The 22,653-nt window shown below is 47.2% G+C and overlaps 1 protein-coding gene across 1 annotated transcript in view; it reads right to left on the bottom strand.

The window, feature by feature from the left end:
• CD36 (CD36 molecule (CD36 blood group)) overlaps positions 1 to 22,273 on the bottom strand; it is a 48,325-nt gene extending 26,052 nt beyond the window's left edge. The window contains exons 1-3 of the mRNA XM_083183066.1: positions 22,098 to 22,273; positions 7,919 to 8,076; positions 161 to 305 (exon numbers count right to left, since the gene is read on the bottom strand). Of these exons, the coding sequence (XP_083039192.1) occupies positions 161 to 305; positions 7,919 to 8,076; positions 22,098 to 22,217 (423 nt within the window). The 5' untranslated portion in view covers positions 22,218 to 22,273. The remainder of the gene's footprint in view (positions 1 to 160; positions 306 to 7,918; positions 8,077 to 22,097) is intronic.
• Positions 22,274 to 22,653: the final 380 nt, after the last annotated feature.

Raw genomic sequence — 22,653 nt, 5'->3', positions numbered from 1 at the left:
ATTCATGGTAATAAGATAAAAATAAATAAAAGCTATCTTTTTTTGCATCTGATGGCCTTTCTTTTACCCCCCGTTTCTTTAGTTAATTACTTTTGTACTGTATATTGCATAGTTCCCAGAAGATTCCATTACATAGTTTGCAATGCTGTACATTACTTACAGCAACTGCCAAATCTAGAACTGTGTACACATCATCTTCAGATCCAATAGACTTTTGTGGCTGGAAGATGGCATTATTTGGTTGAGAAAAAGTCACAGTGTAATTATTGTTTTGCGTCACATTGGATTTAGGTAGATGTCGGACTCTGTGAAGATAAAAAAAAGACATTCACAATTTCTCTATGTATCAGAAAAGGTGCAAATATCCCCGGCTACAGAATTGGCATCCCAGAAAATCATGTTGCATTGCAAACAGTGCAAATACAAACCTATTCTGCAATCAGGGCAAACAATGAAGGCTCTTACGGTTACGTTATATTAGGTCGACAGTCACTTGGTCGACCACTAATGGTCGACAGTGACACCTGAAATGGTCAACATTGTCAGAAGGTCGACACAAGTTTAAAGTTGACATGGACATGGTCGACATTCAGAAGGTCGACACAATGTATTTATCATATGGTATAAGAGTGCCACGTCTCCGAGTATGGTAGCTCGCTGCGCTCGGCACACTATTATATTCTCACTCTGTGCCCACTTGGATAGTAAAGTATGAATCAACTGAGTCTACACCAAAAAAAGTTAAAAACTCAAGGTCAACCATATCCATGTCGACCTTAAGCTTGTTTCAACCTTAAGCTTCTGTTAATGCTGACCTATGGTATGTTGATCAATTACAGGTGTCGACCATTAGTGGTCAGTCTAGTCACGGATGAGTGTGGACCTAGACATTGTTGACCCATCGACCACATGCCGGCTCTTACATACTGGTCGCTTTATTTCTACAATTTATTTGGGGGCGGGTCACTTCCATTTTAATTGTTGTGCATTTTATATTTTCCTCTGGTAGCATATCTATAGTAGCTGAAATATGCACCCAAATGATAATAATAATGATAAAATATGGCAATTAGTATTCGTATTGATGTGCTATCAATACAAATACGAATTGCCGTATTTTCGGGATAGTAAATGTCAAAAATAAGTGTATTTCTGGATACAAATACACCTATTTTTTACAAATTTCATTTAGTAAATTTTCCCCCATATTGTAAAAATGAATAGATTTTTTCTATAGAATTTATCAAAAGAACTAAAGTAGGTCCAACCTCCAACGCCAATCCGCTGCACATGGAACCGCGCATCAGATCGGATGTCAAACACATCCAATTTGGTCACTTTTCACCCAATGAGATCAAATAAAGTTTTAAAAAAAAATTAAAGAGATTCAAGATTACCTACTGTACCTGTAGTCAGAATGTCAGGAGAGGAGATAGAGAGGTTAGAGACGTAACAGCCAAGAGAGGGAAATTTCATGCAGACTGAGGGGTAGATTTATTAAGCTTGGTGAAGTGATAAAGTGTCTGTTTTTTATCACCGTCCAATCAGCTCCTAAATCTACCCCTGATTGACCAAAGAACGAGAGGGTGGTCCATGGTGTCAAAAGCAAAAGAGATGTCAAGGAGAATTAGCTAAAAGTGGCCCTTGTATTTGGTAGCAATAGGGTCATTGCTGACTTGAGTGAGGGCAGTGTTTGTGGAGTAGAGAGAATGAAAGCCAGACTGAAATGAGTCAAATAGGGAGTAGTAGCAGAGAAAGGTGGTAAAGTGGCTGTAGACAATCCATTTATTGAGTTTGGAGGCAAATGGGAGGAGACAGATGGGGTAGAAAGAGAAAGTGTTAGGACCAAGGGTGAGTTATGAATGGTTTATAAGACTGGAGCAGACAAGGGAATGCCTAAATGCAGAGGGGACAGTGCCTAATGAGAGGGACAGAATGAAGAGACAAGCATGATGGTGACAGGCAACAGGAGAGAGGAAGCAGGAGGCAGGAAGGGAAAAGGTTAAGTAGAGATGTGAAAGAAGATATGGACAAGATTAGTGCCATATCTTATTGTCTATATACTAAGGAGTAGTACTGCATACAAAGACAAGGTTGCAGGTGCACAATTCAAACTCCCAATAAATTAATAACATTTAGCATTTTTAGCAAGGTTCTTGTTATGGCTTGCCCACCAAGTCCCGGTGACCTCATTAGTCGAGCAAGTCCCTAGCATTTTAGGGCTACTACAAATCTAGGGCATGGGGCACCACAAAGTGAAGCAGCTGAGTGACCCCAGGGCAACAGAAGAGTGAAAAAAATATACATAGTGAGGATAGGTTAGTGAGAGAGGCTGCTGAGAATAGTAGGGGTAAACAAGTGAGAGGTAACGAAATGAGAGATAAAGTAGTGAGAGGTAAAGTAGTGAGAAGTGAAGGTAGGAACACATGATAGGGATGAAAGGAAATATGAAAATAAGTGTTAATCTGTGTTGCTCCTGAGGCCACAAAGCCACAGCAGTCCAGGGGGACCCACATCCCAGAAATTCCCCTTCCCATCTGATAATATACATGTGAGCAGGTCTCACCTTGCTCTGCATGCAGTCTAATAAATGTCAGGAACCCAATTAAAACCAATATATATGACAGGTGAGCATGGGTGCTACCACCAGGCATTCTGATGTGTGCCGGGGGTGGCGGCTGATGCCATATGACGTCAGCTGCCACCCTGTCTTCATCCCGGCCCACAAAAATAAACCTCACTTTTATTTGCGAGTTCAGGAGAAATCATTCTCCAGCAGCGGCACATGCAAAGGGGATGTGTTTTTGGTACACATCCCCTCGCAAGGTTGCAAGGGGAAGCGGTGGCAGGGGGAGGGATTTTCTTAGGAGTGGCAGGGCAGGCTCTCTGGAACTCTGTAATCTGCAATCCATGCAGTTTACCAAGTCAGTAACAAGACATTGGTTCCCCCGGCACATAGTGTGCCGGGGGAACCAATGTCTTGTTACTTACTAAGTATTAACCCCTCCCTTGCATGCACCTGAAAAGTTTTACTGAACTAATTTGAGCATCTACCACTATCTGTAAGTTTACCAAGTCAACCAGAATCAGCCCCATTATACCAAACTCAGTTATGCCACCGACACCATTTTATGTCCAACACACAAAAGTGCCCCTTACAAATGATGCCCCATAATAAGGCCTCTAATTATTTATTGCCAATGGTTTCATGGAAAAAGATACATCTTTTGTGCATATTCTCCTGGTTTAGCCAGCATTTCCAGCACTTCATGCTATACAGTACATGCAATGGCAGAGTTATACATTTTGCACCCCCCCCCCCCCCCCACCGCACCGCACACACATAATACACCCCTGTAATTCCGCTTATACACATAATGCCCCTGCAGTGCTGCTTACACACATAAGCCCTGATTCCAACTGACTCAGTCCCCAGCATGTTCACACGGGGGACTGATGTTTATTGCATGTGCATTTTCGTATATGTGCATGTGCAGGGCTGCTGTGCAGGCACCTTTGGTGACTTGCACTGTCCCCATGGTGCTTGCACAGGGGGTGGGAGGGAGGTGGGTAGGAAACATATCTGGGCATACCCACATAAACGCTGGGTGCGCCCAGGAAAACAATGGGCATCAAAATGCGAATGCGGACCGGCAGCTGCCTGCTGGAAGAGGGCGTCTGATGTAACAGGATGACAGTTCTCTGGCTCTGCAAGTCTAAGTCAGCGAGCAGGGTAGATATCATTCAATGGTCGCTGACTATCCAATGATTTTGGCCCCGCATGTGCCCCTTACATGCATGATGCTCCTGCAGTGACACACACAATGAGGTCACTAGTGCAGCATCCACACATAATGCCCCCTCTAGTGCCACTTACACATAATGCCCCCAGTAGTGCTGCTTACACACATAACAATCCCAGTAGTGCCGCTTACACAAAATTCCCCCTGAAGTGCTGCTTAAACACGCAATACCCATGAAGTGTTGCTTACACACATAATGCTCCTGCAGTGCTGCTTACACACACAATGCCCTTACTAGTGTCCCTAAAGTGCCACTTACCTAAATGCTTGTTGTCATAGGTTTCTTGCTCATTGCCAGGGGTTTCATGTTTGTTGCCATGGGCTTCATGCTCATTGGCAGGGGTTACATGCTAAATGCGCTCAGCGCACCAGCACTCCTGGAATCCACACTTCTGGGTAAAGCTGTACATAATGCACTCCTGTCACATGCGGGATGACCTCTAGAGTCTGTCTACTCTTAGGTGGCAGCCAAATTGGAGGAGCCCAGGGTCTCTGTCTGCATGCAGACTCTGCTCCCCTCTCCTCTGTCGTGGCCCTAAGAGCAGCAGAGGAGTGACAAGAGGTGGGTGCCGACAACCTGTCCTCCTTGGCTCATGGACCACATCGTCCACCGGAGAAGCCCTTACTGCACCCCTGTACCGATGTAGACCTAGCTGGGTGCTGGCATCAGCAAGTGCATTCACTAGGCCCCATCCCCATACCACAAAAAAATTGTGATTTGCGGGTCCACAGAGAGGGCCGGGCTTAAATGATGCAAAACGCTGCAGCTTGTGTCAAAATAGCACCACCCTGTCCTCGGACCTGCAAATTCCGGTAATTGAATCAGTGGGGAATGGGTTTTCTGGGGCACTGTGCAGCAAGCGGGAGACTATCCCACCTTCCCTGGGGGCCGGAGGTGGACCCCATATATGGGAGCCTCCCAGCCATTCCGGGAGGGTAGGAAAGCCTGAGGTGGGGTGATTATCGATAGACTGCTCATGCGTACAGCCCATATAGAGCCGGATCTAGGCATAGGAAGACTAGGCAATTGCCTAGGGCATTGGCCTATGCCTAGGGGTGGCCTGGCTGGCTCCACTAGCATTGGTGGTCAGTGGGGCACCCAAGTGTCAGCACTGCTGCCCACAGTGGCTCTTCTCATGCACTTTTGAGCTGAGCCGCCCGCCAGCGTTAGCGCCCAAGTGGTGCTATAGAGGATTGGCTGTGGTGATGCCGCGCTGCGGCTGCCGGTAGGGTTGTCTCACTGCCACTAATGAAAATGGCCGCTGGTCAAGAAGGAGGGCTGCTGCGCATGCCCAGCTGCAGGAGCTCCTCCCATGGGCCTTTGCAGAGTCTGTCTGACTCCAGGCTTCACCCTCCTCTTCCAGTTCCTACCCTGATCAGCAACAGCCCCGGCAAGAACTCCAAGTTTAAGTTAGTAAACGCATTGTAAATGTATATATACATATCTGTTGTGGTTTTTTTTGTAAAAGGGTGTGGGGGGGGGGTGTTAATTTTTTATATTTGTATTTTTTTTGTTGTTGCTTTGGTTGTTTTGTTTTATTAAATCATGCTGTCCACATGTATATATACTGGCGGTCAGAATACAATGCTGGCATCCCAATAGAGGAAATCCTGACAGTTGTCAAATAGGTATACTGTACTTATCCTTCCCCTTAACTCTTACCTTCCCTTCCTGCTGCCTAGCCCTGCCCTAGTAGCCTAATCCTATCTGTCCCCACTAGTGGCTAACTCTAACCTCCATTCCCCAGCACCAAAATATAACCACCCTGCAGCCTGACCCTAACCCTACCTTCATCCGCTGCACGGCGGGTAGCACATTGTTTGCAGGGACCCCGGCAACATCATACTCAGCGCAGCAGGGACATCCAGGCTACCGCCGCGCCGCAAGGACCCCCCTGCTCACTCCCTGCTGCACACTGCTGGGGGGAGTTACAATAGCGCCCGCAGATCCCCGGCGCCTCCCCGCTGTCGCGGTGGCTGCGGCGCTATAGTTACGCCACTGTTTTAGGGGAAGGTAAAAAAAGAGGATATAGATGCTATATCACTAAAGGTGCTTGGTATGAGTGTGCTTGGCTTTAAGCAGCAATCTAAGAAAAAAGGGGTAGTCAACCCCAATGCAGTATATAGGAGAATAGGAGAAGATGTGATTGCGCTAATAATAAGATATTAATTTAAGATATTAATCAATTAAAAGTGGTCAGTTGTATAATCAGAGAAAATAACAAGGGAAAGGTGTGTGTTGACAGCTCCGGCCCCGAACACATTGTTTCACGGGGAGGCGTATACCTGATAACAAGACTTCAAAAATGAGCAGCCCTGCAATCAGGTCTGAATTAGGCCCATAATGAATGCACAGTAGGTTATAGGCACAAAAATATTGTTAACATGCATATCAGTAACGGTATCGTGAAGTAAAATGTTAAATGACGCATTACCAATACATTTTCCTGAAGTGATTTCCCGTCTGCACTGCATCACTGAGCTGTGATTTGCATTGTGGATTCCTGTTACAGCATACTATATTTGCTAGAGCAAAGGTCATTTTCTTAACATGAAAACAACACAGTAGCCATCTGTCTCCAATCCCAGAGACAGACACAGATTCTACAAAGTTCTGACACAGATTCTACAAAGTTCTGACACAGATTCTACAAAGTTCTGACACAGACTCTACAAAGTTTTCTTGAACAAAATCCCTATTTCTTTTATACATAGTACTGTAGCTATTCTTAATCTTGGTGGTTCTAAGTGAATATTTATTGAAGGGTAACTCAGGGTTGCCTACTTCTACAGCCCCCCCCCCCCCTCCTTCCAGGAGAAGCCCAGAGAGGAGACTGTCAGCAGAGCTGCGGGGGTGGGGCCTGATATCGGCATCATAAAGCCCTGCCCTGCAAATACCGGGATTTGTGGGTCTCCGAGGAGGGGGCATGGCTAAAATTATGTCATTTTAGCCCCGCTTCTCCCGACACGCCGCGAATCACGGTATTTGAACACTGGGTTGCTCTATTTAAATTCAGGGACCCTGGGTGAATGGGTGGGCGTCTCACAATCGGGGAAGTATTGCCCACCTTTCCAGGGGGCCGGGAGGGGGACCCGATTTCCAAGACACCCTGGGGTAACTTTCACGAGGCCCCCCTCCCCTATAAAAGTAAAATAAACAAAACATTTACATTATGACCAAGTACAGTGACCAAGTCATTATTGCAGTGCCTTGCAGGAGCTGCATCACATGCATATCTTATAGTACCAATGTGCCCAGGAAATTATATGCAATGGATGCAAACTATAAGTGCCCATACACGGTACATTATTATTGTATGCAAATTTGAGTATACGTTTTGCAATGCAATGCAAATGCGATGAAATGTGTGCGCGAGTGCGCATCTCATCGCACCCAACAATTGTACCATGTATGTGCACCTTATGACACATTTCTTCTTTATAGTAAACCTATAAAATGGTGCCCATACACATCTGAGTTATGGCATGCGATCCATGCGATTTTGATAAAGCATAATAGTGCATAGATCACATGCCATCACATGTGTAACCCGATGCAGGCCCACCTGTGGAATGTTGTGTCGATAAATATTTTGTGCTGCACATAATATTTATCACATTGCATGTGCGATCGCATGTGGGTTTTCACCACATGCGATTGCATGCAATGCGATCAGTGGGCAGCGGGAAGCTGGAGGGCTAGCGGCGGGAAGCAGGAGGGCTGGCGGTGGGCAGCAGAATTTGAAAAAAACTATTCAAAAGACTGGGTGGCCCTCGGATTGGCTGAGAGAGAGCTCTCTCAGTCAATCAGTGGCCACCGGAATGTGAGGCCTCTGATTGGCTGAGAGCTCTCTCAAACAATCAGTGTTTTGAATTTTTTTTTGCCTGCTGATGATTACCGCCACCCACCATCCCTTCTGCTGCCCGCTCCGCTACACCGACACCTGCCAGCCCTCTTCCAGAACCCAATGGCATGCAGCAGATGGCATGCAACATCGGGTGCTGGAAAAAAATCACTTAAGATTTATGGGCACCATAAGACTTGCTCATGTGATGTAAAAATGCAGGAATAAAAGATGTGAGTTAATACAGCAATTAAATTCAGTCATACTTACAAATATGTGTAAGGCCCTTTTTGCTCTAATATTGGCTGTATCCCTTGTATGACATCGTCTGGGTTTAATACATGAAAAATCCAAAATTCCCTATAGACAGGGCTTCCTGGCACAATCCAGTTTTCATAAGCAATAGTTCCTTCTTCAATGACTGCTTCCTGTTAAATAAGAAGCAGGTTGTTAGGATAAACTAGTGACTTCCAGCTGTGTTTTACCTCCATATAGGGACTGATTTGGAGTTGCATGCTATGCTGATGTCCATGGTTGATGTGTTTCTGAACACACACTCTGATTTTGTGTATAATGAGTCACAGTACAGATTTGGACACATGGGGGGAAATTTTCTAAGATGGGAGTTCTATTTCAGATGGGATGATGCTATGGGCAACCAATCAGATACTATATATTATATTTGAGAAGGTAGCTAATCATAATATATGATTGGTTGCCTATTCCAACATCCCATGTGAAATAGAACTCATATCTAATGCTGCTTTCAGACCGCATCTCTGGCTTTGACCCTGTATTTGGAAACGTTTCCAAAAACGGGTCTGCCAGATAAAACCCCTTTCACACCGCAGCACTTAAACGGTATATTACCGTTTAAGTGCCGATTTTTTGACACTGGCAGACCCGTTTTTGGAAACTTTCCAAATACAGGGTCAAAGCCAGTGCAGCCTTCAGCCCTCCCCTCCGTGCAGCTCCCCCCTCCTCCCCCCCCTCGCGCGTGTCGACCGAGAGCGTGTCGACGCCCCCCGCGCATGTCGACGCCCCCCACGCGTGTCGACGCCCCCCGCGCGTGTCGACGCCCCCCCCCCCCCCCGTGTCGACTTACCCCGTGCCGGTACCTCCGTTGTGGATCCCGGCACTGCAGCTCAGTATGCTCGGAAAGCACTTATGAAAAAAGTGTCTTCCAGAAAATGGCTGCCCCAAAGGAAACCCTGTTTAAAAAAACTGTCTTTCGTATGGGGGCAGCCATTTTCTGAAAGACACTTTTTTCATAAGTGCTTTCCGAGCATACTGAGCTGCAGTGCCGGAAACCACAACGGAGATACCGGCACGGGGTAAGTCGACACGGGGGGGCGCCGACACGTGGGGGGCGTCGACACGCGCACGGGGGGTGTCGACGCGCGCGCGGGGGGGGCTCCAGTGCTGTGAATACTTATTGAGCGCTCATTAAGTATTCACTGTGCTGAATTTAGGACCCAGCTCATTGGCTGGGTCCTAAATACCGTTTCAGAACCGATTTTGAGCCTAAAATACCGGTTCTGAAACGGGTAGGACCCTGCATTTTAACCGGTTAGAAAAAAAAAATTTCTAACCGGTTAAGTGGTCCTGCACCTTTCAGACCGCACACATTACCGTTTTAAAACGGTAAAAAAACGGCAATATACCGTTTTTAAAGTGCGGTCTGAAAGGGGCATTAGTAAATTCCCCATCGTTATCAGAAATTTAAGCGCAATTCTTGAACAATGACTGGGATTTAAAGACAGGTGGCTAAAAAGACAGGTTTTGTTAGTAATGTCACAGAAAGCGGTTGCATATAAATAATAATAATAATAATAATAATAATAATAATAATAATAATAATAATAATTATTATTATTATTATTATTATTATTATTTTATTTATATAGAGCTCTTTCTCCAATAGGACTCAAGGCAGATAGAATGAATATTCCATTCATTCTATCTGCTTTGAGTCCTAATGGAGAAAGAGCTCTATATAAATAAAATACAGTACAGAAACAATGAAGTACAGCAAAGCTTTTCAGAAATAATTCTTAAAGGAATGAAAGAACCACGAATGCTGAATAAGCACTGAGTGAGCATAAACCCCTGATGGTTCCCCAGGTTACGCTGGAAGGTCAGCTGATATGCTGATAGGATGGGCACAAGGCCTATCAGAGTGGTGGGAGGAGTATAGACAGGGAAGAAAAGGATCATACTCACAGGAAGTCTTCCTCTGTCTGAAAAAGCGTGCTGCAGGATCAGGCAAGGCTGCTTTGCAGCAAGAAATTTCTGTTTGTCTTCAAGCGTTTCCTTCCTTCTCTAATAACACTCTGTCTTCCACCCCCCTTTTTTCTTCTCTCATAGATCTGTCCCCTCTTTTCTCTACCTGTCCCTCTGTTCTGAGATGGCCTACAGGCCGCGCAGATCGATCCGCCTGCCCGCCCGTCTCGCTGACGCTGGGGCGGATTGGGAGGCGGCGGGGCCTAGTGGCGCGGTCCCTGGTGGTTCCAGTGGGGACCGGAGGGGATCGCGGCGCGGTCCTGCTGCTCCTGTGCCGCCTGCGCGTCTGGACGCGATGGTCGCGGCGCCGGCTGATGACGCGGCCGGGCGCCGGACCTCGCGTAGTCCAGGCAGAGGCCGCGGCGGGCGCGGTAGCGCGCGCGGCAGCCAAGGGGGATCGGGCAGGGGTAGCGCCCGCCCAGCGAGTAACAGTGCGAGCGGGCTAGGCCCCCGCACGCCGGCCGACTATGCCAGGCCTGGATCGCGGCCTTCCGCCCGAGCCAGCGCCCGAAGCGCGGCGCCACAGGCCGCGCAGCGGGAGCCACAGCAGCCACCGGGCGCCCATAGGCGCAGACATACCCGCTCCAGGGGCACCGTGGCGCAGGCCACTCAGGCACAGGGCGGCCATAGGCGCTGTCAGGGCACCCGCACTAGAGGCGCTGCGTTACAGGCCACACAGGCCACCCCTCTGCATGCACAGGGCGCCAATAGGCGCAGTCAGGGCTCTCGCCCCTCATCCAGTCCCATCCTGGCTTCCAGGCTGACCCAGGGGGGTCTCCCCTCCGGAGCCCCCTCTCCCACAATTAATAGACCGGGTAGAGGCCGTGGGCGAGCCGGGGAGGAGGTCAGGGGGCCGAATAGGGCCCAGATGGTGCCAGCAGCCCCCGCTAACACCCCTAGGGGCCTGAGCATACTGCTGTGCAAAATCTTCTGCTGGGATCTGGGTAGGTGCCCCGCAGCAGCCAGGTTATTCAGCTCTCATGCAGTACATAGGAGGCAGTACATGATTGCTGCCACAGGGGGCCGTGCTGAGCTCAGACATGGTCTAGAATGTGTGGATCTACATTGTACTGGTGACTCATGAGTCATGTAAATAGTTCAGTAGTTCAGTTCCCTTCCTACAGATCCCTAAACTAATCTCTTACTCATACAGCCATAATGAGACTATACAGTGCCTCTGGGCTGCCATGTGTGGTACTGCCGTGCTCAGGCACATGTATGGTGTGTATGCAGCTGAACCATAGTATGAACTGCCATGCTGCCTTCCTATTAGGTCACGAGCTACACTCCCAATCATGTATAGGATGTTATATACTGTAACTCTGTTTACTCCACAGGACAAAGGGGATGTGTATGAACCTTCATAATACATAAGTGGAGCAGTTTCCCCTAGCAACCGATCGGCTTAGGTCACATTTAGGCTGTGGAAGATAAATGACAGAAACTGACTGGATATTTTGCAAACTCTTACTTTATCTCTCTCCAAAGTCAGTTAGATTGGGGAAAGGGACATGTTACATACTGTATGTTGAAAGCAAATAGTGACAGTATATTGCTCTGAATTTGGGTATTTCAATGGCATATTATGGAAGTTAAAATAATAACCAAAAGGGGATAAGTTTGGTAGAGCTAAACAAAGAGTAGGTCCCTATAGTGCGCTTTAGCACTGCCTAAACGCTTTACAAAGCTGTATTTAAGGCGGTATTCAAGACAGGTCTCAGCATTGACATTGCAGTAGATGGCCGCTTTGAATGCCATTTGAATACCATTCACATCAATCAACCCGTTTGATCCCCTCAACACGTTTCAAGGCAGTAGGTAGGGGACGGGTCTGTAGTCTGATGTTTGTTTTTGCTAAATACCGTTTCGAGCCATTCTCACTGCATAACAAATGGCCCTAAAACGTGTAGGACTGTTTTGGAATATCGGTGATCTTTCACCGGTAAATCAGCTAACAACGGCAATATACCGTTCAGCGCAGTGTGAAGTGGGTATAAGGGTGCTGTATAATTTACTGCTTCTAAATAGGTTTAATAAATCAGATTATTTCCCATCTGATCATCCTAACAAGGATATTACTCCTCCAATGAGCGAATATTTAAATCCCTGCTCTGCGTGTAATAAGTTAGTCTGGTTCATCTAGTTCTAATCACGCCTCTCAGTCTCTGATGGGATAATGAGCCGGACGGACTGCCGTATGTAGGCTCGAGTGGGGGTCGTCCCGAATATAAGACTAAGCACCTAAGTCTACATCGAAAACTGGGAAAGCTTATTGACTCGAGTGGGACCCTCAATTGAGTATAAGCCGAGACGGGCAATTTTCAGCATAAAAATGTTATTGAACAGTGAGCTTATCCTCGAGTATATATATATGGTAGCTTCTGAGCTAATCTTTTGGGGAACTAGATCATAATGAAATAGTCACTAAAATGAACTAGATTTCCATCACTAAGGGGTAGGCCGCGGCAATGGCGCCAGGACCTCCTGGCAGCCCGGGGGTTGGGCAGAGCTAGTGCCCATGGCGCAACTACCCCTGTGGCGGCAGGGCCGCTGGGATGATGCCACTGCCCAGTCCCCGACATTGGGGAGGTACAGCATCTTGGCGCGATGGTTAACGCCATGAGGCAGGCTTCGACTCCCATAAGGGGCACCACCATAATATATACTGAGGCCGTTAGAGGCATGGGGCGGGGTAATACTGCCACGATCACTGCACGCCCCTCTGGCATTCCCGGCAGTACAGATGGTGGAATGGTTAGCATCACTGCCTCACAGCACCGATGGCATTGGTTTGGTTCCCACCATGGCTCCAACTGTGAGATGTTTGTATATTCTCCCTCTAGACTGGCCTGCGGGGTGACGTGTGACAGGGATGTAGGGCTGGTAGTGCAGGCTACCGGGGACGGCCACCCCCCTTCCCCTATTGTGGGACCCCAGTCACTCCTGTCCATCCCCGGGGACATGCCTTCTGCAGGACCGGCCAGGCGACGATGGCTGCGGAGGACCGGGCTGGTCCCCCAAGGCAGCGCTGAAAGGGGGTCTCGGGTAGTTCCCGAAAATACTTCCCCTTTGTTGGGCTGGCGCGGTGTAGGGCCCCTGCCACCTACTGCCTGTAAGAGAGTACAGCAGTTTATGGCCCCCTTTTGAATTCCTCATGGACCGCAGGTCTGGGCTTTCCCCTACTGGGGCTCTGCCAGCTCCCAACCCTGTTATTTTGCCTGCCCTGATGAGCTGCCTGGGGTTACAGCCTCTTCAGTGTGGCGCCCGTAATTGTGCCCCTAACGTGTGCAGTGGCACAGGAGCTCAGGCCGTTTGCCACTTAGGCCTCACAGGGCGGGCCAGATCCTCCTCCGGTGGTTGTTCCTGGAACTCGGCTGTTGGGGCCCCTGGCATGTCCACAGAGGTGAGCCTCATGCCGGAGGCAGGCACTTCAGGTGATTAGCATGGAATGGAGGGGCTAGCCATGAGGGCTATAATGCCCGAGACATTGTGGTGCCATCAGGGAGGATGGCACGAGGGGGAGCAGTTTAGGCTGTCTGCCCCTCATGCAGGTAAGACACCTGGTACGGCTATGGTGGCCGTTGTCTGGAGTTGGTACTCCTTGGGGCGTTGTTGCCTCAGTACGCAGGATGATGGCAGGGGTGCCTTTCTTTTGTATCGGCATGGTAGGGCGGACCCGTCCCGGTCCTTTCTGGTGCCCAGTGCATTGCGTGGACGGCTGCGCGCCTCGCCGGCACTCCCAGACTGTGGGCGACCAATTGATTTGACATTGCTCCCAGCCTTGCTGGGTGCCCTGAGGGACTTTTTGCTGGCCTGACTATGAGGTCCTGCTGTTCCGAATGGCGTATGCAACGGCGTATCATGGTGCCTTCAGGTTTGGTGAGCTGGTGGCGCCGTCAAAGCGAATGCCCTCACCACTGACCGTGGATGACCTGGTGGTCCATGTGGATTCGGTGCTATGTCACCTGCGACGAGCTAAGACGGACCAGGCTGGGAGGGGGCGGTGGCTGTCCTTGCTCCCGTGCACGGTGAAAAGGGCGTGCCCTGTGACGTTGGTCTCGGCCTTCGCCCAGGTGCGCCCGGACCTTCCAGGCGCATGGCGGATGCACGAGGATGGGTCACCGCTCACCAAATACCAGTTTTTGTCACGTCTTGGGACGGGCGCTGGAGGCCACGGGTCTCGATCCTAAGGAATTCGGGTCTCATTCCTGTAGGATTGGGGCTGCTACCTCGGCGGCTGCGGAGGGCCGCTCCGACGCAGAGATTCAATCTCTGGGTCGATGGCGCTCGGCAGCATTTCGGAGGTACATTCGGCCAGCTTTATCTGTCACTTTTCACCATGGTCGACTGGACGCATAAGCGCTCGTCAACTTACAGTGGGGGCCTTGAGGTGTGTTTTCACATCCGTCTGGGGGCACAATTCGGCTATAATTACAATCTGGCATGGCGTACCTGTTAGTTTACTCCAGACGGTGTGTTTTGTGCCTCAAGAGCTGGTCGGCCACGGTTTTTCTCATTCATCTCTCTAACAAGCGTGGGAATGCATGGTATGCAAGCTTGTCGACAGCCTTCTAACCTCTTTTAAATATTTCAGGTCGACAGGACGTTAAGTCCATTTGGATGATTGGACATTCCTTTGTCTATTGGGCTTCCTGGGCAAACATAGTATCTGATGTACGCGTGTTTGGTCAAGCTGGGGAGGTTAGGTGGCTGGGTGAGAGAGAGGTATGCTATGAAAAGGGCTGCAGGCTGGGCTGAGTCGAGCCCTGAGAAATTTTGGGGTCCCGAGAGTCATCATAGTCCACCTGGGTGGCAATGACTTAGGGCGGGTGGCCGCTCTCGAGCTACGCTCAGTGATTGTGCGGGACCTCTATTTTATTTCTTTGTATTTGCCTGCATGAAAGTTGGTGTGGTCCTCCATTATATCGAGGATAGTGTGAAGGAATGTGATGTCCTGCCCCCGCCTGGAGCGTTCACGGAAGACGGTTAACGCTGCAGTTGAGAAGTATCTGCTGACCAATGGCGGGGGTGTTATTCGCCATGACGCCATCAGCTTTCAGCGGAGTGCGCTGTATAGGAGCGATGGTGTTCATCTGAGCCCGGATGGCGTGGCTCTGTTTTTGGGCGATGTCTTTAGTTGGTTAGATGCACAGTGCTGAGCGTTTTTCCTACTTGGTGGCGGTGCTGCGGCTTAGGGCCTAGCTTTGGCGGTAAAGAACGGTCATCCTTGTAAGATCTTGATGTGTGTGTGTAGATAGTGGGGTGTCGCTCTCTCCTGACATCGATGGTCATCGGCCATGCTCCCGCCCGGGGTGGTGGTCACCACTAGCAACGAGTGGATGACCGGGGAGAGCGATCACCAGCGATGGTGTGTATGGTAACATCTTTACCCCACTTTCCTATAATGACCGTTCTTTGGTGCCGCCACCATTATATATATAGTTAGTTTAATTGTCAAAATAAATTGACATTCATTTTGAAACGCCAGCACTTGTGTCTGTGTCTTTTTTATTAGATAAGTATAGTGTTAAGGTGTAGGTTTAATGTTTATGGTGAGATGGAAAGGTACGGACCTGAGGGATACCTGATGGGGAGTTTAAGAACCACGAATGCTGAATAAGCACTGAGTGAGCATAAACCCCTGATGGTTCCCCAGGTTACGCTGGAAGGTCAGCTGATATGCTGATAGGATGGGCACAAGGCCTATCAGAGTGGTGGGAGGAGTATAGACAGGGAAGAAAAGGATCATACTCACAGGAAGTCTTCCTCTGTCTGAAAAAGCCCCGCCCACCCTTCCCTATTTCTTTTCCTCTCCGGCGGCGGTAAAGAACGGTCATCCTTGTAAGATCTTGATGTGTGTGTGTAGATAGTGGGGTGTCGCTCTCTCCTGACATCGATGGTCATCGGCCATGCTCCCGCCCGGGGTGGTGGTCACCACTAGCAACGAGTGGATGACCGGGGAGAGCGATCACCAGCGATGGTGTGTATGGTAACATCTTTACCCCACTTTCCTATAATGACCGTTCTTTGGTGCCGCCACCATTATATATATAGTTAGTTTAATTGTCAAAATAAATTGACATTCATTTTGAAACGCCAGCACTTGTGTCTGTGTCTTTTTTATTAGATAAGTATAGTGTTAAGGTGTAGGTTTAATGTTTATGGTGAGATGGAAAGGTACGGACCTGAGGGATACCTGATGGGGAGTTTATGAAATGCTTGAGTAAACAGGAAAGTCTTGAGTCTGTTTTTGAAGCATTTTAGAGTGGGGGCCTCTCGAAAAGTGAGTTCCATAAAGTTGGAGCTGCGTGACTAAAACCTCGACCCCCAGATGAATTACAGGAGATACTAGGTACTGCTGAAAGTCCTTCATCTACAGATTGCAGTAATCGGGTGGGACAGTATGGAATCAGAAGCTGCTTCAGGTACCTTGGGCCTTGGTCATGTAGGGGTTTCAAACTCCGTAAGTTGATCTTGAAAATTATTCACCATTTTATAGGCAGCCAGTGAAGGGAGCAGAGAATGGGAGTTATGTGGCTAGAACGGGGCTGGTTGGTTAACAGTTTGGTATCTGTGTTTTGTACCAGCTGTAATAGGTGCAGTTTTTTTGCTGGGAGACCAAGTTAGAGAGCATTGCAGTAATCCAAATGAGATGATACAAATGCATGTATGACTTTTGGCAGATCTTCAGAGGGGATTAAGTGTTTGATTCTGGCTGATATCTGATGTTTAAGTGTCAATTCACCATTCAGTGCCACGCTAAGATTCTGCACATGTTCACAGTGTCAAGTGTTAGTCCAGTTGGGTGGCTATGCTGCAGTCTTGTCCTCTGATGTCGAGATCCTATCATAAGGACCTCTGTTTTATCAGGATTCAGTCTCAGCTAACTGGCACTCATCCACTCCTGGAGCTCAGCAAGACAGGGTTGTTAATGTGTTTCAGTGCCCGGAGCAAAGGACAAGTACAGTTGTGTATCATCTGCATAGCAGTGGTAGTCAAGGCCAAGGCGCCTAATTATTTCACCCAGTGACTGCATGTACACTGGGGGATAATATAGAACCTTGTGGGACACCACATGGCAGTGGCACGGATGAAGATGAGTATACTCCAGATGACACTCTCTGTGACCTGCCAGCAAAAAAATGATTTGAAGTAGCTTAGTACTGTGCCATCCAGTCTACAGACTTTTCAGGCGCTCAATCAGAAGCCCATGGTCCACAGTATAAAATGCTGCAGAGAGATCCAGTCACCTCTGTCTCTTGCCATCAGAAGATCACCAAGGCTGTTTCAGTGCTATGTCTACTCCTGAATCCTGATTAGAATGGATCATACACATCATTAGTTATCAGGCAGGTTTCCAGTTGATTTGCAACCACTTTTTCAATAACTTTTCCTAGAAAAGGAAGGTTTGATACAGGCTGGTAGTTGGTCATGCAGTCTGGATATAAATTAGATTTTTTAAGAACCACTAGCGATATTGACACAAGTGGTAGTGAGTCTATCAGTATACCGATTGGTATATGTTCCTTTAAGGTCCCTCAAACCTTCACCAAAACACCAAATGGAAAACAGAAATTGGAACACAACCTGTCTGGCGATCTGAGTCTTCAATGTGGTGAAACCTGCCATTATGCACTTTATTCATTAAGTGCCCTTTCCAGCATTTTTAAACCTGTCATATTGTGGATGGTGTTTTATCTTTTATTTTTATTGTCATTAAATTGTATGTGAAAACGTACTTCACTATTATATCCTATTTCTTTTGTATATAATAGCTGAGTGGGAGAAGAATCACCGCATTGAAGGCTCAGTGCGCCAGATAGGTTGTGTTCCAATTTCTGTTTTCCGCTGAACCACTAGCGCCTGTCACCTCTTATGCGGCAGAAATATTGGATGGGCCCAGTTGGAGAATGTGCATCTGCCACAGGATTGGTGCAAGTTTGTAATGGTGCAAATGATGGGGTGTCTATAGATTCACCAAGTTTTATTTCTGCATCCATGAAAAATGACAGGTGGTTACTTAGTTCTTGCAAATTTTTTGCCATAAGGATGATTTGGAACTAGAGCAAAAAATAAAAAATGACTGTATCTGCAAAAAAACATGTTGCAAATAAAGTTTTAGTTTTCTTTACAGCAGGCATGCCCGCCCTGCAGCCTCCAGCCAGAAGCAGGTGGAGCATTAGAAGCAGGGTGCACAGTGCACACAGAGTGGGACTGCAGAGGTGAGCGCGCATTACCTTGTGTGACTGTGCAGGGTGTCGGCAGCCACTGTAAGTCTGTGTCCAACCCCATCCCCCGCCTGCATTCCGCTCCACCTTGTGTCTGGATACTCTCCCCCTGCGGCCTGCCGCAATCAAAGTGAGCTAGGAGGGGGTGGGGTATGGCAGCATGCGGAGCAGATGTAGCAGAGGAGGGTGACAGCAGGAGCAGGGAGCTCAGGCATCGGTCTCCTCTCCTTGTGGTGCCTGCTTGGCCTCTCCATTCTCTGGCTTACAGAGGAGGCAATTCAGAGAAGGAGGGTCAGGCAGGGGAATATACTGTGAAAGGAGCAAGCTAGGGGAAATAGAGTGGGGGACATACAGAGAAGGGGGAAGCAGGCTGGGGGAAGTACACTGAATGGGGGCAGAGTGGGAGACATACAGAGAAGGGGAGAGCAGGCTGGTGGAAGTAATACACTGAATGGGGGCAGAGTGGGGGACATACAGAGAAGGGGGAGTAGGCTGGGTGAAGTACCCAGAATGGGGGCAGATTGGGGGACATACAGAGAAGAGGGGAGCAGGCTGATGGAAATACACTGAATGGAGGCAGAGTGGGGGACACACAGAGAAGGGGGGAGTAGGCTGGGGGAAATACACTGAATTGGGCAGAGTGAGGGACATACCGAGAATGGGGAAGCAGGCTGAGGGAAATACACTGAATGGGGGCAGAGTGGGGGACATACAGAGAAGGGGGGAGCAGAGTGGGGGAAATACACTGAATGGGGCAGAGTAGGGGACATACAGAGAATGGGGGAGCAGGCTTGGGAAAATACACTGAATGGGGGCAGAATGGGGGACATACAGAGAAGGGGGAGCAAGCTGGGGGAAATACACAGAAGGGGGAGCAGACTAGGGGAAATACACTTAATGGGGGCAAAATGGGGGACATACAGAGAAGGGGGGAGTAGGCTGGTGGAAATACACTGAATGGGGGTACAGTGGGGGACATACAGAGAAGGGGGGAATCTTCTCATGTAATTCATGGTTCAGGCTGAATGGTCGGCCCCCACACATTTTCACCTCACCAAATCTGTCCCTCTTTGTAAAAAATGTGGACACCCCTGCTTTACAGGGTGAATATTGGCTGCTTTAACATTTTTACTCTCCAATTTAGATTTCCCCACCCAAATCTAATCTCTCACATGCACATGTTTCTTCTTCCCGAACAGCTGTGCAACATGGTGTGGCCCAATTGCACAGTTACATTTATTTGCAAACATTTTTATTATTATTAACCTTTATTTATATGTGCCACAAGGGTTCCACAGTACTTGCTAATACATAGATGAGTAAAAAAGAACAAAAAAATAGTGATATACAGTACAAATACAAATTAGGACAAATACATGGTAAATAAAAGACAGTTACTGATGCTGTTCTGACAGTGGCTGAGATACACAGTAGTCTTAGAAAAGCACATAAGGAAAGAGGGCCTTACTCGTGAGAGCTTACAATCTAGATATCTAATATGGTGGTCCTAACACTCAGGGGTGGCTCAAGGGATGGGCTGAGAGGACCATCACCTACAGCACCAGCTCCTTGAGGGCACCACTGTGTCCCTATTACAAAAAAAAAATGAAGATTGCCTCTGGAAAATACATACTTCATTAACATTGTAATGGTATCACTATGTATCTGAACCAGTCCAGGTAGAAGAATGATCACTGGCTAATATTATTGCTAGCTAGGACTAGTGTTGGATGGCATGTACCATATTATACCATATTATATCCATTTTTGAATTTGTCACTGCTTGCGACTGTCATATCAAAACCTTTTGCCTTGTACTCCTGGGAAATATGTACAATTGTTTCTTTTACATGTTGGATGATATGAAAATTAAAATAAAAAAGATTGGAAAAAAAAAAACATTGTAATGGTATCAGTAGTGGATCTTCTTATAAGCTGCAGCCGCATCTCAAACCCCACTGTGACCCAGATCCATCCTCCCTGCTGTGGACTGTATCTGTAGTCTAGACCTAGACCACCTCGCACTTATATCCACTGTGATACCAGAGTGCGGTGCCTGTCTCCAGATCACATTCCCTCTTCTGTTGGGTAAACATGATTGACTAGGAGCCAGCTTCTTTGTGTACAGTCCAAATCACATAGCACAATTGTATATCTATATACAAATTGTATATATATATATATATATATATATATATATATATATATATATATATATATATATATATATATATATATATATATAAAATTCACCTAGCGCACATCTAACCTTGTGTAGGAACTATTACACATTTTTCCAATCAAATCTTTCTTTTTCACAATGGAATGCTAATCATGTGCACATGCAGCTTCTGCTGATTAAAATGATATGCATCATGCATGCAGATGGAGCTGCTCTCATTAGAGCGCTTCTGGCGATAGAGTCGCCACGCGTCGTCCCCCACCAGCCACCGTCCTCCGACAGAATGGGGCACGCATGAGACGCTCATGCAACCCGTTCTGTCAGAGGCTGTAGCAGCCATCTCCCCGCTCCTGCCCGCTCTGCCCCAGCCTGCCCCCACTCCCTGCCTGTTTCCCTGAAGTGGAGTTGGGCATGGAAGCCTTCGGTCCCCGATCCCCGCCGCCTTGTTGACAGGGAAGCATGAGCAAGTGAGTCGCTCAAACGTCCCGGTCAGCCGGTATGCCATCCGCCAGCATGCGCTAGCACATGAGATCGGGCGATGACGGCAACTCCATCTGTATATTATTTATATAATTGCGAATGTATCTGCATAAAAGCATAAAAAATGTTCTGCCACAGTGTTTCCAAGCCAAACAGTGTACCATTCAGGATGCATTCAGGATGCTGTACTGATCTTCAGTAAATGGAAAGTTGTGAAAGTTAGATCACCTTACCAAAAGCATGTATTAAAAGGAATGAATAACACTTACTGATCGGCAAACAACTTTGCACATCAACAAATAGAACTAGACCAGGAGTCCTCAAACTATTTTGCTCTGGGACCCCATTAGACAATACAAATAATTACAGGACCCCAGCAAGTTACTGCAGAAGGACATCACATCACATGTGTAGTCAGCAGACAGCACATACATGGCATCATTGTGGTGGTGCAAAATGATTGGAGGAGTCTAAAATAACAGACAATTCAACAGATGTTTCAGACTCCTTGAATCACTGACTGAGATTAGAAAAGTCATCAGCCTGATGGTCAGCAACATGGAGTTGCGACCCCATGCTGAGAAGGTCGGAACCCACTTTGGGGTCAGGACCCACAGTTTTAGAACCGCTGAACTAGACTAGAGTACGCTATTGGCAGTGTGTCTGCCCCTTACTCTATGCTGGCTTAGATAAAATATCTGATCATCCGGTCACACAGGCACCAGTGCAAAAGATACATCTAAAATCAGACATATTTATACTTATGTAAAATGCTGCATTACCTGCAGTTGCATTGATAGCCCTCACTTCTTTGCCTATGTGAGAACACCTTTTTACAACCCAGTGTTCACCTACATCTAGCTGCCTTGCGCTGTAATAAGTCTGGAACGTAAGCGATATTGTGCGGACACACTGAAAAATATTTTGATCGTCGTACTGACCCGGCAAAATTGTTATGAATGTCGTCCAGTGTACCCAGCTTAAAACTCTCCTAAATCTGTATTGTATCTATATATTTTTTTCACTTTGTAACTGTAGTACAAATACAAATGATTTCTTTCCAAAGTAGTTGCAGAATTTTTATTTGACTGACTCTAGCCAAGGTCCATTTTATTAGCTCATTTCAAAACCAAAACCTGGAGTCTTTGTATTTGAATAGCTTCACCTCCAACTAAAGTAAACATTTGTAGTTGTTTTTACAATTGAGGATAGTGACTAAAAAAATGACAATATGGCTAAGTCTTTAGTCTTCTATTAAGCAATACATATACTTTACCTTATCTATTTCACCATTAATAATTATATCTCCCACAGGAAAAAGGATTCCTCCTAGAATAGCCAGCAGTCCACCAATAATAGAGCCCACAATTAACCAGCATTTTGCATTGCAGCACATAGTGTTTGTTGTTGGGGAGAATCCAATCCGTATTGTGAGCCCGTTTTAAAGGCATCCGTGACTTTTATAGGGCTTTTTTGCAATAAAGCTGACAGATCCAACAATATTGTTAACTGTAGTGATAAAGAAAACCCATGTCCTTCATTAAGGATTAAAGTTCAAGAAACTCCAAGTTTACGATTAGATAATAGATTAAGTGTACTGTAATATTCGCAGTTCTACTGGCAGTGTATTTTAAAGGGACAATATAGTGTAAAAATGTTTAAATGGGAGTCTCTAAAAGCTTGTGTTAAGAAAAAGGTGTCATTGCCCATAGTAATCAGCCATTTTTAAGTACAATTTTTGGTATGAGTAAATTGTTTATTTGTTTTTTTATCTTGACACATAAACTAAGAACTGACATGCAATGAGAGTACCTTCTGACAGGGAGCATTGC

The sequence above is a fragment of the Crinia signifera genome, chromosome 4, assembly GCF_055691185.1.
Source record: "Crinia signifera chromosome 4, ASM5569118v1, whole genome shotgun sequence".
NCBI classification, from domain to species: domain Eukaryota; kingdom Metazoa; phylum Chordata; class Amphibia; order Anura; family Myobatrachidae; genus Crinia; species Crinia signifera.
Note: the sequence above shows the minus strand (reverse complement) of the source record. Positions and strands in the feature narration are given on the sequence as shown.